Genomic DNA, 14,513 nt, shown 5'->3' on the forward strand with positions numbered 1-14,513 from the left:
CCAACCCTAACCCTAATTCAAACCCTAACCCTAATCCAACCTTAACCCTAACCCTAACCCTTGCCCTAACCCTAACCCTAATTCAAACCCTAACCCTTACCCTTACCCTAACCCTAACCCTATCCCTAATTCAAACCCTTACCCTAATCCAACCCTAACCCAAACCCAAATCTCAACCCTAACCCTAACCCTAATTCAAACCCTAACCCTAATCCAACCTGAACCCTAACCCTAATCAAAACCCGAACCCTAATTCAAACCCATACCCTAACCCTAAATCTAATCCAACCCTAACCCTAACCCTATTCCAAACCCTATCCCTAACCCTAATTCAAACCCTAACCCTAATCCAACCTTAACCCTTACCCTAATCAAAACCCTAACCCCAATTCAAACCCTAACCCTAACCTTAACCCTAATCCAACCCTAACCCTAACCCTAATCCAAACCCTAACCCTAATCCAACCCTAACCCTAACCCTTACCCTATTCCAAACCCTAACCCTAACCCCTAACCCTAAACCCTATCCCTAACCCTAACCCTAACCCTAACCCCTAACCCTAACCCAAATCCTAAACCTAACACTCACCCTAACCCTAACCCTAATCCAACCCTAACCCTAACCCTAATCCAAAACCTAACCCTAACCCTAATCCAACCCCTAACCCTAACCCTATTCCAAACCCTAACCCTAATCCAACCCTAACCCTAACCCTAACCCTATTCCAAACCCTAACTCTAACCCTAACCCTAACCCTATTCCAAACCCTAACCCTAACCCTAACCCTATTCCAAACCCTAACCCTAACCCCATTCCAAACCATAACCCTAATCCAACCCTAACCCTAACCCTAAACTTATTCCAAACCCTAACCCCTAACCCTAAACCCTATCCCTAACCCTAACCCTAACCCTAACCCTAAACTTATTCCAAACCCTAACCCCTAACCCTAAACCCTATCCCTAACCCTAACCCTAACCCTAACCCCTAGCCCAAATCCTAAACCTAACACTCACCCTAACCCTAACCCTAATCCAACCCTAACCCTAACCCTAACCCTAACCCTAATCCAAACCGTAACCCTAACCCTAATCCAACCCCTAACCCTAACCCTATTCCAAACCCTAACCCTAATCCAACCCTAACCCTAACCCTATTCCAAACCCTAACCCTAACCTTATTCCAAACCCTAACCCTATTCCAACCATAACCCTAATCCAAACCTAACCCTAATCTAACCCTTACCCTAATCCAAACCCTAACCCTAACCCTAATTCAAGCCCTAACCCTAACCCTATTTCAAACCCTAACCCCAACCCTAATCCAACCCTAACCCTAACCCTAATCCAAACCTAACCCTAACCCTTATCCAAACCTAACCCTAACCCTAACCCTATTCCAAACCCTAATCCTAACCCTAATCCAACCCCTAACCCTAACCCTATTCCAAACCCTAACCCTAATCCAACCCTAACCCTAACCCTAACCCTATTCCAAACCCTAACTCTAACCCTAACCCTAACCCTATTCCAACCCTAACCCTAACCCTAACCCTATTCCAAACCCTAACCCTAACCCCATTCCAAACCATAACCCTAATCCAACCCTAACCCTAACCCTAAACTTATTCCAAACCCTAACCCCTAACCCTAAACCCTATCCCTAACCCTAACCCTAACCCTAACCCCTAGCCCAAATCCTAAACCTAACACTCACCCTAACCCTAACCCTAATCCAACCCTAACCCTAACCCTAACCCTAACCCTAATCCAAACCGTAACCCTAACCCTAATCCAACCCCTAACCCTAACCCTATTCCAAACCCTAACCCTAATCCAACCCTAACCCTAACCCTATTCCAAACCCTAACCCTAACCTTATTCCAAACCCTAACCCTATTCCAAACCATAACCCTAATCCAAACCTAACCCTAATCTAACCCTTACCCTAATCCAAACCCTAACCCTAACCCTAATTCAAGCCCTAACCCTAACCCTATTTCAAACCCTAACCCCAACCCTAATCCAACCCTAACCCTAACCCTAATCCAAACCCTAACCCTAACCCTTATCCAAACCTAACCCTAACCCTAACCCTATTCCAAACCCTAATCCTAACCCTAATCCAACCCCTAACCCTAACCCTATTCCAACCCTAACCCTAATCCAACCCTAACCCTAACCCTAGGGTTTGAATTAAGGTTAGGGTTAAGGTTGGATTAGGTTTAGGGTTTGAATTAGGGTTAGGGTTATGGTTGAGATTAGGGTTAGGGTTAGGATTAGCGTTAGGGTTAGGGTTTGAATTAGGGTTGGATTAGGGTTAGGGTTAGGGTTTGGATTAGGGTTAGGGTTAGGGTTGAGATTAGGGTTAGGGTTAGGGTTGGATTAGGGTTAGGGTTTGAATTAGGGTTAGTGTTAGGGTTGAGATTAGGGTTAGGGTTAGGGTTGGATTAGGGTTAGGGTTAGGGTTGGATTAGGGTTAGGGTTAGGGTTTGAATTAGGGTTAGGGTTAAGGTTGGATTAGGGCTAAGGTTTTGAACTAGGGTTAGGGTTAAGATTAGGGTTAGGTTTAGGGTTAGGGTTGAGATTAGGGTTAGGGTTAGGGTTAGGGTTTGAATCAGGGTTAGGGTTAAGGTTGGATTAGGGTTAGGGTTTGAATTATGGTTAGTGTTAGGGTTGGATTAGGGTAAGGGTTAGGGTTTGGATTAGGGTAAGGGTTGATATTAGGGTTAGGGTTAGGGTTGGATTAGGGTTAGGGCTTGAATTAGGGTTTAGATTAGGGTTAGGGTTAGGGTTGGATTAGGGTTAGGGTTAGGGTTAGGGTTAAGGTTGGATTAGGGTCAGGGTTAGGGTTAGGGTTGGAATTAGGGTTAGGGTTAGGGTTTGGACTAGGGTTAGGGTTAGGGTTTGGATTAGGATTAGGGTTCAAACCCTAACCCTAACCCTAATCCAACCCTAACCCTAACCCTAATCCAAACCCTAACCCTAACCCTAATCCAAACCTAACCCTAACCCTAACCCTATTCCAAACCCTAATCCTAACCCTAATCCAACCCCTAACCCTAACCCTATTCCAAACCCTAACCCTAATCCAACCCTAACCCTAACCCTAGGGTTTGAATTAAGGTTAGGGTTAAGGTTGGATTAGGTTTAGGGTTTGAACTAGGGTTAGGGTTATGGTTGAGATTAGGGTTAGGGTTAGGATTAGCGTTAGGGTTAGGGTTTGAATTAGGGTTGGATTAGGGTTAGGGTTAGGGTTTGGATTAGGGTTAGGGTTAGGGTTGAGATTAGGGTTAGGGTTAGGGTTGGATTAGGGTTAGGGTTTGAATTAGGGTTAGTGTTAGGGTTGAGATTAGGGTTAGGGTTAGGGTTAGGGTTGGATTAGGGTTAGGGTTAGGGTTAGGGTTTGAATTAGGGTTAGGGTTAAGGTTGGATTAGGGCTAAGGTTTTGAATTAGGGTTAGGGTTAAGATTAGGGTTAGGGTTAGGGTTAGGGTTGAGATTAGGGTTAGGGTTAGGGTTGGATTAGGGTTAGGGTTAGGGTTAGGGTTTGAATCAGGGTTAGGGTTAAGGTTGGATTAGGGTTAGGGTTTGAATTATGGTTAGTGTTAGGGTTGGATTAGGGTAAGGGTTAGGGTTTGGATTAGGGTAAGGGTTGATATTAGGGTTAGGGTTAGGGTTGGATTAGGGTTAGGGCTTGAATTAGGGTTTGGATTAGGGTTAGGGTTAGGGTTGGATCAGGGTTAGGGTTAGGGTTAGGGTTAAGGTTGGATTAGGGTAAGGGTTAGGGTTTCGATTAGGAATAGGGTTGATATTAGGATTAGTGTTAAGGTTTGAATTAGGGTTAGGGTTATGGTTGAGATTAGGGTTAGGGTTAGGGTTAGGGTTATGGTTGAGATTAGGGTTAGGGTTAGGATTAGGGTTAGGGTTAGGGTTAGGGTTAAGGTTGGATTAGGGTTAGGGTTTGAATTAGGGTTAGGGTTAGGGTTTGAATTAGGGTTAGGGTTAAGGTTGGATTAGGGCTAAGGTTTTGAATTAGGGTTAGGGTTAGGGTTAAGATTAGGGTTAGGGTTAGGGTTAGGGTTGAGATTAGGGTTAGGGTTAGGGTTGGATTAGGGTTAGGGTTAGGGTTGGATTAGGGTCAGGGTTAGGGTTAGGGTTGGAATTAGGGTTAGGGTTAGTTTTAGGGTTGGAATTAGGGTTAGGGTTAGGGTTAGGGTTGGAATTAGGGTTAGGGTTAGGGTTTGGACTAGGGTTAGGTTTTGGGTTGGATTAGGGTCAGGGTTAGGGTTAGGGTTGGAATTAGGGTTAGGGTTAGGCTTTGGACTAGGGTTAGGGTTAGGGTTTGGATTAGGGTTAGGGTTAGGGTTTAGATTAGGGTTAGGGTAGGGTTAGGCTTCGGATTAGGGTTAGGGTTGGATTAGGGTTAGGGTTGGGGTTAGTGTTCGGGTTCAGTGTCCCTGTGTGGGTTCTGTTGCACTGGCCTATGGAAATGGACCTTGTGCTTGAGGGAAGAAGGTTGGGCATGGGGAAATTGTGGGTAAAACCTAATAGATATTTCAGCAGGGTTAGTGTTAGGGTTGGATTAGGGTTAGGGTTAGGGTTTGAATTAGGGTTGGATTAGGGTTAGGGTTAGGGTTTGGATTAGGGTTAGGGTTATGGTTGAGATTAGGGTTAGGGTTAGGGTTGGATTAGGGTTAGGGTTTGAATTAGGGTTAGTGTTAGGGTTGAGATTAGGGTTAGGGTTAGAGTTAGGGTTTGATTAGGGTTAGGGTTGGATTAGGGTTTGGGTTAGAGTTATGGTTTGAATTAGGGTTAGGGTTAAGGTTGGATTAGGGTTAGGGTTATGGTTGAGATTAGGGTTAGGGTTTGAATCAGGGTTAGGGTTAGGGTTTGGATTAGGGTTAGGGTTGATATTAGGGTTAGGGTTAGGGTTGGATTAGGGTTAGGGTTTGAATTAGGGTTGAGATTAGGGTTAGGGTTAGGGTTGGATTAGGGTTAGGGTTAGGGTTAGGGTTAGGGTTAAGGTTGGATTAGGGTTAAGGTTGGATTAGGGTTAGGGTTTGAATTAGGGTTAGGGTTATGGTTGAGATTAGGGTTAGGGTTAGGATTAGGGTTAGGGTTAGGGTTAGGGTTAGGGTTAAGGTTGGATAAGGGTTAGGGTTTGAATTAGGGTTAGGGTTATGGTTGAGATTAGGGTTAGGGTTAGGATTAGGGTTAGAGTTAGGGTTAGGGTGAAGGTTGGATTAGGGTTAGGGTTTGAATTAGGGTTAGGGTTATGGTTGAGATTAGGGTTAGGGTTAGGATTAGGGTTGGATTAAGGTCAGGGTTAGGTTTAGGGTTGGATTAGGGTTAGGGTTAGGGTTAGGGTTTGAATTAGGGTTAGGGTTAAGGTTGGATTAGGGCTAAGGTTTTGAATTAGGGTTAGGGTTAGGGTTAAGATTAGGGTTAGGGTTAGGGTTGAGATTAGGGTTAGGGTTAGGGTTGGATTAGGGTTAGGGTTATGGTTGAGATTAGGGTTAGGGTTAGGGTTTGAATTAGGGTTAGGGTTAAGGTTGGATTAGGGTTAGGGTTTGAATTATTGTTAGTGTTAGGGTTGGATTAGGGTTAGGGTTAGGGTTTGGATTAGGGTTAGGGTTGATATTAGGGTTAGGGTTAGGGTTGGATTAGGTTTAGGGTTAGGGTTGGATTAGGGTTAGTGTTAGGGTTAGGGTTAGGGTTTGGACTAGGGTTAGGGTTTGAATTAGGGTTAGGGTTATGGTTGAGATTAGGGTTAGGGTTAGGATTAGGTTAGGGTTTGGATTAGGGTTCGGGATAGGGTTGAATTAGTAGGGTTAGGGCAAGTGTTAGGGTTGGATTAGGGTTAGGGTTGAATTGGGGTAGGGTTAGGGTTTGAATTAGGGTTAGTGTTAGGGTTGAGATTAGGGTTAGGTTTAGGGTTAGGGTTTGAATTAGGGTTGAGATTAGGGTTAGGGTTAGGGTTAGAGTTGGATTAGGGTTAGGGTTAGGGTTAGGGTTAGATTAGTGTTAGGGTTAGGGTTTGAATTAGGGTTAGGGTTAAGGTTGGATTAGGGCTAAGGTTTTGAATTAGGGTTAGGGTTAGGGTTAAGATTGGGGTTAGGGTTAGGGTTGGATTAGGGTTAGGGTTAGGGTTGGATTAGGGTCAGGGTTAGGGTTAGGGTTGGAATGAGGGTTAGGGTTAGGGTTTGGACTAGGGTTACGGTTAGGGTTGGATTAGGGTCATGGTTAGGGTTAGGGTTGGAATTAGGGTTAGGGTTAGGGTTTGGACTAGGGTTAGGGTTACGGTTGGATTAGGGTCAGGGTTAGGGTTAGGGTTGAAATTAGGGTTAGGGTTAGGGTTTGGACTAGGGTTAGGGTTAGGGTAGGGTTTGGATTAGTGTTAGGGTTAGGGTTTAGACTAGGGTTAGGGTAGGGTAAGGGTTCGGATTAGGGTTAGGGTTGGATTAGGGTTAGGGTTGGGGCTAGTGTTGGGGTTCAGTGTCCCTGTGTGGGTTCTGTTGCACTGGCCTATGGAAATGGACCTTGTGCTTGAGGGTTGAGGTTGGGCATGGGGAAATTGTGGGTAAAACCTAATAGATATTTCAGCAGACCATGGTGATCCCCCAACGTTGAAATGTGCAAGGGGATTAGGATAATAATTAATAATTAAGTGCTTTTTACAGTACTCTGGCAACAAAACCAATATATTTCGTTTTTCCTGTGAACAATGAATCATTGCTTTGTTGTGAAATCAAGTTTGCAATGGATGAAAAGTATTAATTCTTTCATGGTCTTCCTTGCAAAATATTCTCACCCTATTAAATATTGTTAAGATACTCTCTATTCTGTTGATTCCTTTGCATTCCAGTCTCTGAAATCTGACAGAGTTTTGTTGGTTCAGGAAACACAGAGGAGGAGTTTAGGGAGCAGAGAGAGGAGCCTGATGGTGCATGCTTAATAGCTTGAAATATCCTTGCAGCAGCTGCACCACTTCCGAGGCAACACCTGTCGCCATGGCGCTGCGTTGTCGACATGCCTGTGTGTCAGAGTCTACATGTCTGAGGCACTGCACATTCAGAGCGTGTCCAATCCCTGAGAACGCACACACAGAGAACACACTCACTGCTCCAGCTAATGCTCAGGCATGTTCAAAATCTCACACAGGCTGCACAGCATCCTTCACATGCATTGGTGCTAATGTGAAGCTGCAAACACACACACACGCACGCACACACACACACACACACACACACACACACACACACAGACCTCTAAAGAAGCAGTGTTGAGGAGACAGTGGTGGAAACAGACAGTTAACAGACATTCTTTGTTGCTTTTTTGCATATTTAATTCTCTGCTTCCCTGCCCGCTCCCTGCTCTCCCCTTTTCCTCATCACTCAGATGGGGAATTTTGCGTTTCCATGACAACCACAGTGGTGGAGGAAAAGGATTAGACACTCTGCACTGTCTGTGCTGGGGGTGTGGTAACTGCATGTCCCTGTTGTTGCTTTATTGGGGGAGGTTATGGGCTTATGGGGTGTACAGCTTTTACATTTATGTGTTTGTGTGTGTTGGAGAGTGTAGAGACGGGGTGGGGGCAGGAGATGCCCTCAAACCACATTGCACCAGATGGTAGCTTTTTATCCCCTCAAAACACACACACCCACACACACACACACACACCCCCACACACACGTTTGAGTCTGCTGCTTTATTTTATACGCTTGACCCTTTCTGTACTTGCTACCTGTTAAAGCGGCTCCTGATAAGACATGCATGCATGAGGGGACTCTGCTTCTTCTCATCTTCTCTCCCTACAGCCTCACTTCAGCACAGTCACAGCAAAGAAATTAACCCTGCTTCTTTACCCGCCAATCTGACTCTCACTATTCCTCACTCTGCCTTTCCCCCCTCATTCCTGTCTCCCTCAGTCTCCCCTCTGTCTGATTTCCATCCTCCCAGCTGAGAAAACAGGCGCGAGAGCTCTTGGCAGAGGAGATGAGGCGAGAGAGAGAGAGAGAGAGAGTGGAGAGAGGGGCCTTTTCAGATGAAAAGAAAAAGGGTTTGCTGCTTTGAAAGGGAGCATTGTGTTCTTCTTCCACGTTGCTACAGCTCCATCTCTGTGATTTAGTCGAGCTAGCAGCCAGCACATTACTGTGTCTCTTTAAATCAGGCTACTGTTAGCCTTAGCAACGCTTAGGCTACAGTGCTACGGCTCAATGGCCGCCTCCCTTTCTTTCAGCCATAGACCTCTGAGCTCCCTGTTAACTCTGCGTGATAGGCACATTCCTCTGTGCTGAAATGTCAACAGGCTTGTGGGAAATTATGTCAGAAAAATGGAAAATGTAATTTGTTAAGCAGAGCAAAAAGAGGATGATTAGTAATCAAATACAATAATAGAACGTGTTCTCTTTTCTTGTCTGTGTTTATCAGTGCATTAGTAGGTATGACTTGATATTTGTTCCGCAGGATAGCAGGGTTTATTTTTAGAGCTGAGTGCAAACACGCACACAAGATTTCATTCCTTTCTCCCCCCTTAAATTTTTATTAGGAACATCCGTCCAAAAAGGCAGCAGAGTCTCATTCTCTATGCGCTGCAGTCTGTTTCTGGGTCTCTGAAACTTTCATGTCTTATCCTCACTAAGTGTGTCAGTGGGATTCAGGCCCTACTTAACCTCACTGAAAATATATACATTTCATCCTGGACTTATTCCCCAGTAAAGTCCACACTAAGCTGCTCTTTATCTCTACTGTGTCCATATCCACAGAGCAGTGCTCTGTCCTCCAACATGTGGTGACCCTACACAGAGCACAGACAGCTGCAGCATGAGGAAGGAGGGGGGGTGAAGGGAAGGAAGAAGAGAGGAAGTCAGAGGGGGAGGATCAGGGTGAAGGTTCCTGCCTTTTGCTGGACAACTGAGGAGAGGGAAAAAAAAGTGAAAGAGGCGCGGGAACTCACTTCCTATCCCGCCACAAGCAGCCGTTACATCACTTCCTGCTCTGACCTCACATGTGAGGCTCCCTGGTCTGAAATTAGATCCCCTTTTCCTCTCCCAATAAGTTGCTCTGTTTTACTTTGTGCTCAGCTGGATGATAAGTTAGACACATTACTGATTACATTGTATCTGTTGGTTTTCTGTCTGTCTTTCTCTTTCTGCCTCTTGCTCTGTCCCACTTTCTCAGTCAAGCCAGTTACAGCATGGCCAACGAGTCTAGTTCTGCTTGAGTTTTCTGCCTGTTTGAAGAAAGTTTAGCTTTGCCACTCTTTGCCACAATGCTTGGTCATGGTGAATTACTGTTGAGTCACTGTAAATGAAAAAACAGCTACTCTTTATGTGTAAGTTTTAACAGATAACTTTTTTTAAATATGGTGCTTTATGAATAAAAATACTTTGATTGAACTGAGTTTAACAGTGCGTCTGTGGGCTGCCCTCTGACATGTTAATGTGTCACATTCAGGACGTGATGATTCCTGTTAGTCTCTCTTGTGTCCTGGTCCTCTGACTAATGATATTACGTGCACAGGCAGTCCATTGTCAAATCCCAGTCTGCATCTGCTTCCCCTCCGTGGACATCACTGCTATACATCATTGGGTTGAAGTTTTGGGCCTGTGAGTGTGTCACTCTTTTGTGTACATCTCTGTGTGTCTATAATAAGTAGGAATGTGCTTAATTAGGCGAGATTGGGTGGGGGGGCCTAAAGAGGGCAATAAAAGAACAATCTCCCCATTCTGCTGGGTCTCCCCTCTGGGAAGTGGATGACAGCATGGGGACAGAGAAGACAGCAGGAGTCTCTGTGAGTCACAGGATGATAAACATAGCTGACAAAGACACTCTGAAACCACTTTAATGCCTAATGGTGTATGTTCTTATTATACCCACATGAATAATACTTGAATTTCCTTTGATTGTACACAGAGTCTGAAAAGCTTTCAAATGGTGGCTCATCCTGCCGCTCTCCCCTGAATCAAACTGGGACAAACTCGCAGTGGGTTATTATCTCTGACTCATGTGTTAGTGTGTGTGTGTGTGTGTGTGATATCCCCCCTGCTCAGCTCTGCCATGTTTCCTGCGTATGTCTCTCTCAGAGTTGCCAGGTTTGACTAATGGATGAATGTTTGTCTTCCTGCAGGTCATTCAACTCAACCAGGCCTGGTCATGTTCAGACACAATAATGGCTGCTGCTCAGGTATGTGATGAAGATGTGGAGACGAAGGGAGGGGAAAACATCCAGCGCTGGGACTGACAGTTGCTGTGGCAACTGCATAAAACACTGAGGGAAGTGTGAGAGGAGTCGGCCATTTTGGGCATGAATCTGTAGCTTTTGATGTGGAACGCGGCTGTTTGAACAACCAGATTGCCTCATTTATGGTTTTATATAATGGCTTTATTTTAACAGGTTTGTGATTGATAATTTTTTAATGTTTTGTCTTACACAAAAAAAACATGTGTAGTTGAAAACAAATGGAAATCTATTTTTAAACCAGGGGTCAGGATTTTTTTGAAAAATGAAGACTTTACATCCATGTGTTGGGGTTTTGTATAATTTTCTGGCAGTCTTGAGAATAAACATCACGCCTGATATGCTAACAACACTCACATCTTCTCTGCTCTTCCAGCCCCTCACACTCTCTCTATCCATCCCCCAACATCTGCAGCACAGAACCAAAGAGCCTGCTCCTTTTGTTTTGCGCTGTGACATCACATGGGCTATTTATAGGGACGTATGTTATTGTGTAAGAGCTTGTGTAAGGCATAAAGAGTCCGAGCAGGCTGCCATGTTCCCTGCATTGGCCCCAGGATCTTTGAGTGAAAAGCTACAGAACACGTGGCTCTACTGTGATGAGCTAGAAGAGGAGACAGAGAGTGGAGGAAGTAAATAGATGTTCTTCCCTTTGTCCTCATTTTCTTTTTATCATTCATCTGTTTTCTGTATTGAGCCAACAGCTGAAACATATGTTGTATCCATTTTTTAATCATCATATTATTACGCTTGTTTAGAGTAAACATCAGTGAGGAGCACACGTTTGAATCTCTGCCGTACTCGGTTTTCATCAGAAAATTATAATATTAAATCATATTAATCAATATTATATAGAAATTAAATAGTAATAACAGTCTTTTATCATGTTATTCGTGATTGGAATCAAAATTGTTCTTACATTACCTCCTACATAACTCATGTTTCATATCAGTTACAGTCCTGTTTGTAGATTTGATAAGATAAGATAAGATATACTTTATTTGTCCCTTGTTGGGGGAAATTCTTTTGTTGTTTGTTGTTTTGATGGTTACGGTCATAAATAATTTTAACTGAGACTTAACGTGTAAGGGTATTTAATGGTCTCCGATTTTGTATTCATTTTATGCTGTTTTCACAGCATAGTTTTTTATGCTGCTTCCACACAGGCCGAAATAACGCCTGAATTGGAGCAGGATGCAGCAAAGCTTCCTTAGGAGAGCTGCAGTACTGCTGAATGTGGGTCACACAAAAAAGCCTGAAGAAAGATTGTAGTTAATGCGTACACTGGAAAATCTTGTGAAGTTACAGTGTAAGTGATGCACAAAGTTAACTCATTGCAGTCTTTATAAAAATCCATATATTACAAAAGAAGAAACCACACAAACAAGTGTTTTTATATGATTTCTTTTTATTTGAAATGTCAGTGTTCAAGAGAAAATAAAACAGCAATATAAATATTAGCATAAAAATAAGAGTAACACAGGGGTAAAGCGTGGGGGCTAAGCATTTGATAAGAAAGATAATACAGCAGAATAGAGTAGTATTAATTCAGCAGCGGACGGACTTACACATATATATTTATAATCATTTGTTCATATGGACAGAAAGAGAATGAGAGGCATTCTTTCACAAATGCACAAGAGAAAATCACCGCAAAAGAACATCAGGAGGTTACAGAAGGATAGAAACATTTCCATATTTTTTTTGTTTTCTTTCTTTAGAGGGTGATAAAAGATAGTAGAGAGAAAATGAACACAAAAATATGCGCAACACATATCACAAGTTAACTAGTCTACGTGTGTCACTTTGTTTACTTATCTAAAGTTATCTTTAATTCTTTATTTACACTGAAGAGTTAGTTGGCTTCCATGGTGCTTAGTTACTACATTGCAACACAAACTGTTGAAGAACATCTCAGGTTTTATTCATTATTGATTTTTTTCAACTGTGGTTTTCTTAATTTTCTTGAAAAACAAAATGCAACACATTCCAGTAGTAGGCAGCGCCTTGTGAAGAGGGACTCTTATTTTGAAAATGTTGGACATGGTCCCTACTGTACAAACTGGCTCATACCATTGACAGGACTTGTGTTTATTTACAGTGGGGGAGAGCCTCGCAGGAACAGGGGGTGAGGGGGGAGGTGAGTGGTAGACAGGCTGAGGTTTCCCATTGGTTTACATGGAGGAGGGATGTTTCAGAGGGCTCTCGAGTGGTTTGTCCTCACCAGCAGGGACAGCTGTGTCGCCCTCTACCTGGGTCAGTGCATTAGAGAAAGGTGAAGGGATGGGCGGGTCAACAGTGGTTCCTCTGTACATTCAGTGGGTAGAGCCAGGGTTGTTTCCCACCCCTCTAGTGGACATAACCTCAGTTTGTTTACCACTCACCATACTCCTTTCAACCCACTGACCCAGCCTGCAAGCTGCCTTTTCTCATGCAGTTGTTTCTGGCCAAAGGCCTTACGGACAGATGGACGGCAAAGTAAAGACTTCATATCTTAAACAAACAACTCCCCTATGCTATCAACTCTTTATCTCCCAAAGAACAAAAAACATGTAACTGTGTCACATCAAGGAGTTTCTTCAGCACTTCAGGACAGTGAGGGGGAATACTCTGGTGTCTAGAAACTCCTCAAACACTTAAGTTTATCACATCTAAGACCCAAGTGATTACTACCCCTACTATCTAATCCTCAGCATATGGACAGTGCATTTCTCTTTGTTAGGCTCTCATTTGGGTAGTGAGTGCAGGAAGGACACAAGCTTGGTGAGAGGAGGGGGGAGGGTGGAGGATGCAGGGCAGCAGGACGTGTTTGTGCCCATCTGGAGATTGTTTTTACAAAAAGCTGGTCCCTGCTGCTTTCCCACCTGCATGGACAGCACAGCTCGAGACTCCTTGACAACAAGCCATGACACCCCACCCTCTGCCAGCCACCCCCTCTGGGTGCATGCTCAGGTCATTCAATTATCAGGAGAGTCAACTTTTTTTTAAAACTATGATTACAAAAGTAAATTTCATTTTGCGTCAAGTAAATGCTACATGTGCATTTTGTTGACCTGCGATTGGAGGGAGGATAACAGATTCAAGATTTCCTCCTCTTTGCTTTTGCAATGCATAGTTTGCAACTCTAAACTAGTATATGTGTTTTGAACCTTAAAGAGCATGCAGAAGAGCTTTTATACCTGTTTACCAGCAGCCTTATATGCACAGGACTTATGCTTTAAGACCCTGCAAGGCTGACCCTATATAAGAATCTAATGAATGGCGACTAGCGTACTTTACAATAGCGGACTTTCCTCCTCAGGGAAAGAGCACAATAAATCCAACATGAAAGACATTAACATTTCATCTCTGAATACATCACTGCGTATAGCCTTGGCATCCCAGCAAGGTTCCTTACACTGAATCTCTTAGTCCAAGTCCATTTGATTTTCCCAAAAACAAACAAACAAAAAAGAATCATTAAAACCCCCCATACCCTGCCAAAACAATCTACAAAGGCTACTTGAGCAATACACGACCTTTAGCACAGCACGGTTATCAACACCAGGTACAGCCTTCAGCACTTTCAGATTCCTTAGGATACTCTTTCAAAGACACATCAACATCGTCCATGTGGTCAAAGTGGTTTGCTGTCGTAATTTAGACCGTGGCTAGCATGAGTGACAGCAGAGCAGAGAGATACTTAATGGGGGGGTATGGGGGGTTGAATTTCTCATCAGGTCAGGCCGGGTTTGTCATTCCTCCACCTCTCTCTGTCCAGCTTTACTTCTTCTCCTTCTTGGTGGACTTCTTCTTGGAGGCGGGGGTCTGGGCGGCCTTTGGGGGCTCGGGTTGGGCCGAGACCTGGGGTGGGGGTAGTGCCTGTTGGGCGGCCTGCTGGGCGGTGGCCTGCTGCTGCTGGGGGTTGGAGGTGAGGGTGGCCGTGCTTCCGGGGATGTAGACGTTTTGACGGTAGTCAGGCACGTGCTGCAGGGTGAACTGGGGGCTGTAGCGGGTGCTCAAGCCCATGGTGCCGGGCCCCAGGGTGCCTGTAGCCTCACTCACTTCTAGGGGGAAGAGAGACAGAGTGGGGGAATCAGGGATGAGGAGGGAGAGGAGAGAGGGGTGAAACTTGTTAGACAACAGGAATCTGAAAGTTTTAGTGAGACAGTGTTATACTACAGTAAATGGAAAGAGGTCAAAAAAGAGAGCAAAGCAATTAATTTTTCTAAGCTTCCTACAGGGATTATGAGTTTGATTGAAGGAAGACTTCATTTACATGAAAACACAAA

The 14,513-nt window shown here is 44.2% G+C and overlaps 1 protein-coding gene across 20 annotated transcripts in view; it reads right to left on the reverse strand.

Annotated features, from left to right (window-relative positions):
• Nucleotides 1-11,630: 11,630 nt before the first annotated feature.
• Nucleotides 11,631-14,513, reverse strand: part of LOC117818002 (protocadherin gamma-C5-like) — a 163,265-nt gene continuing 160,382 nt past the window's right edge. For 13 of the 20 annotated variants that reach the window (XM_034690849.1, XM_034690855.1, XM_034690856.1 and 10 more), the window contains one exon: nucleotides 11,631-14,288. In XM_034690849.1, coding sequence (XP_034546740.1) covers nucleotides 14,005-14,288 — 284 coding nt within the window. In that variant the 3' untranslated portion in view covers nucleotides 11,631-14,004. The remainder of the gene's footprint in view (nucleotides 14,289-14,513) is intronic. The other 7 variants (XM_034690857.1, XM_034690851.1, XM_034690842.1 and 4 more) reach the window with 2 other exon arrangements.

The sequence above is a fragment of the Notolabrus celidotus genome, chromosome 8 (assembly GCF_009762535.1).
Source record: "Notolabrus celidotus isolate fNotCel1 chromosome 8, fNotCel1.pri, whole genome shotgun sequence".
In the NCBI taxonomy this organism is placed as follows: Eukaryota; Metazoa; Chordata; class Actinopteri; order Labriformes; family Labridae; genus Notolabrus; species Notolabrus celidotus.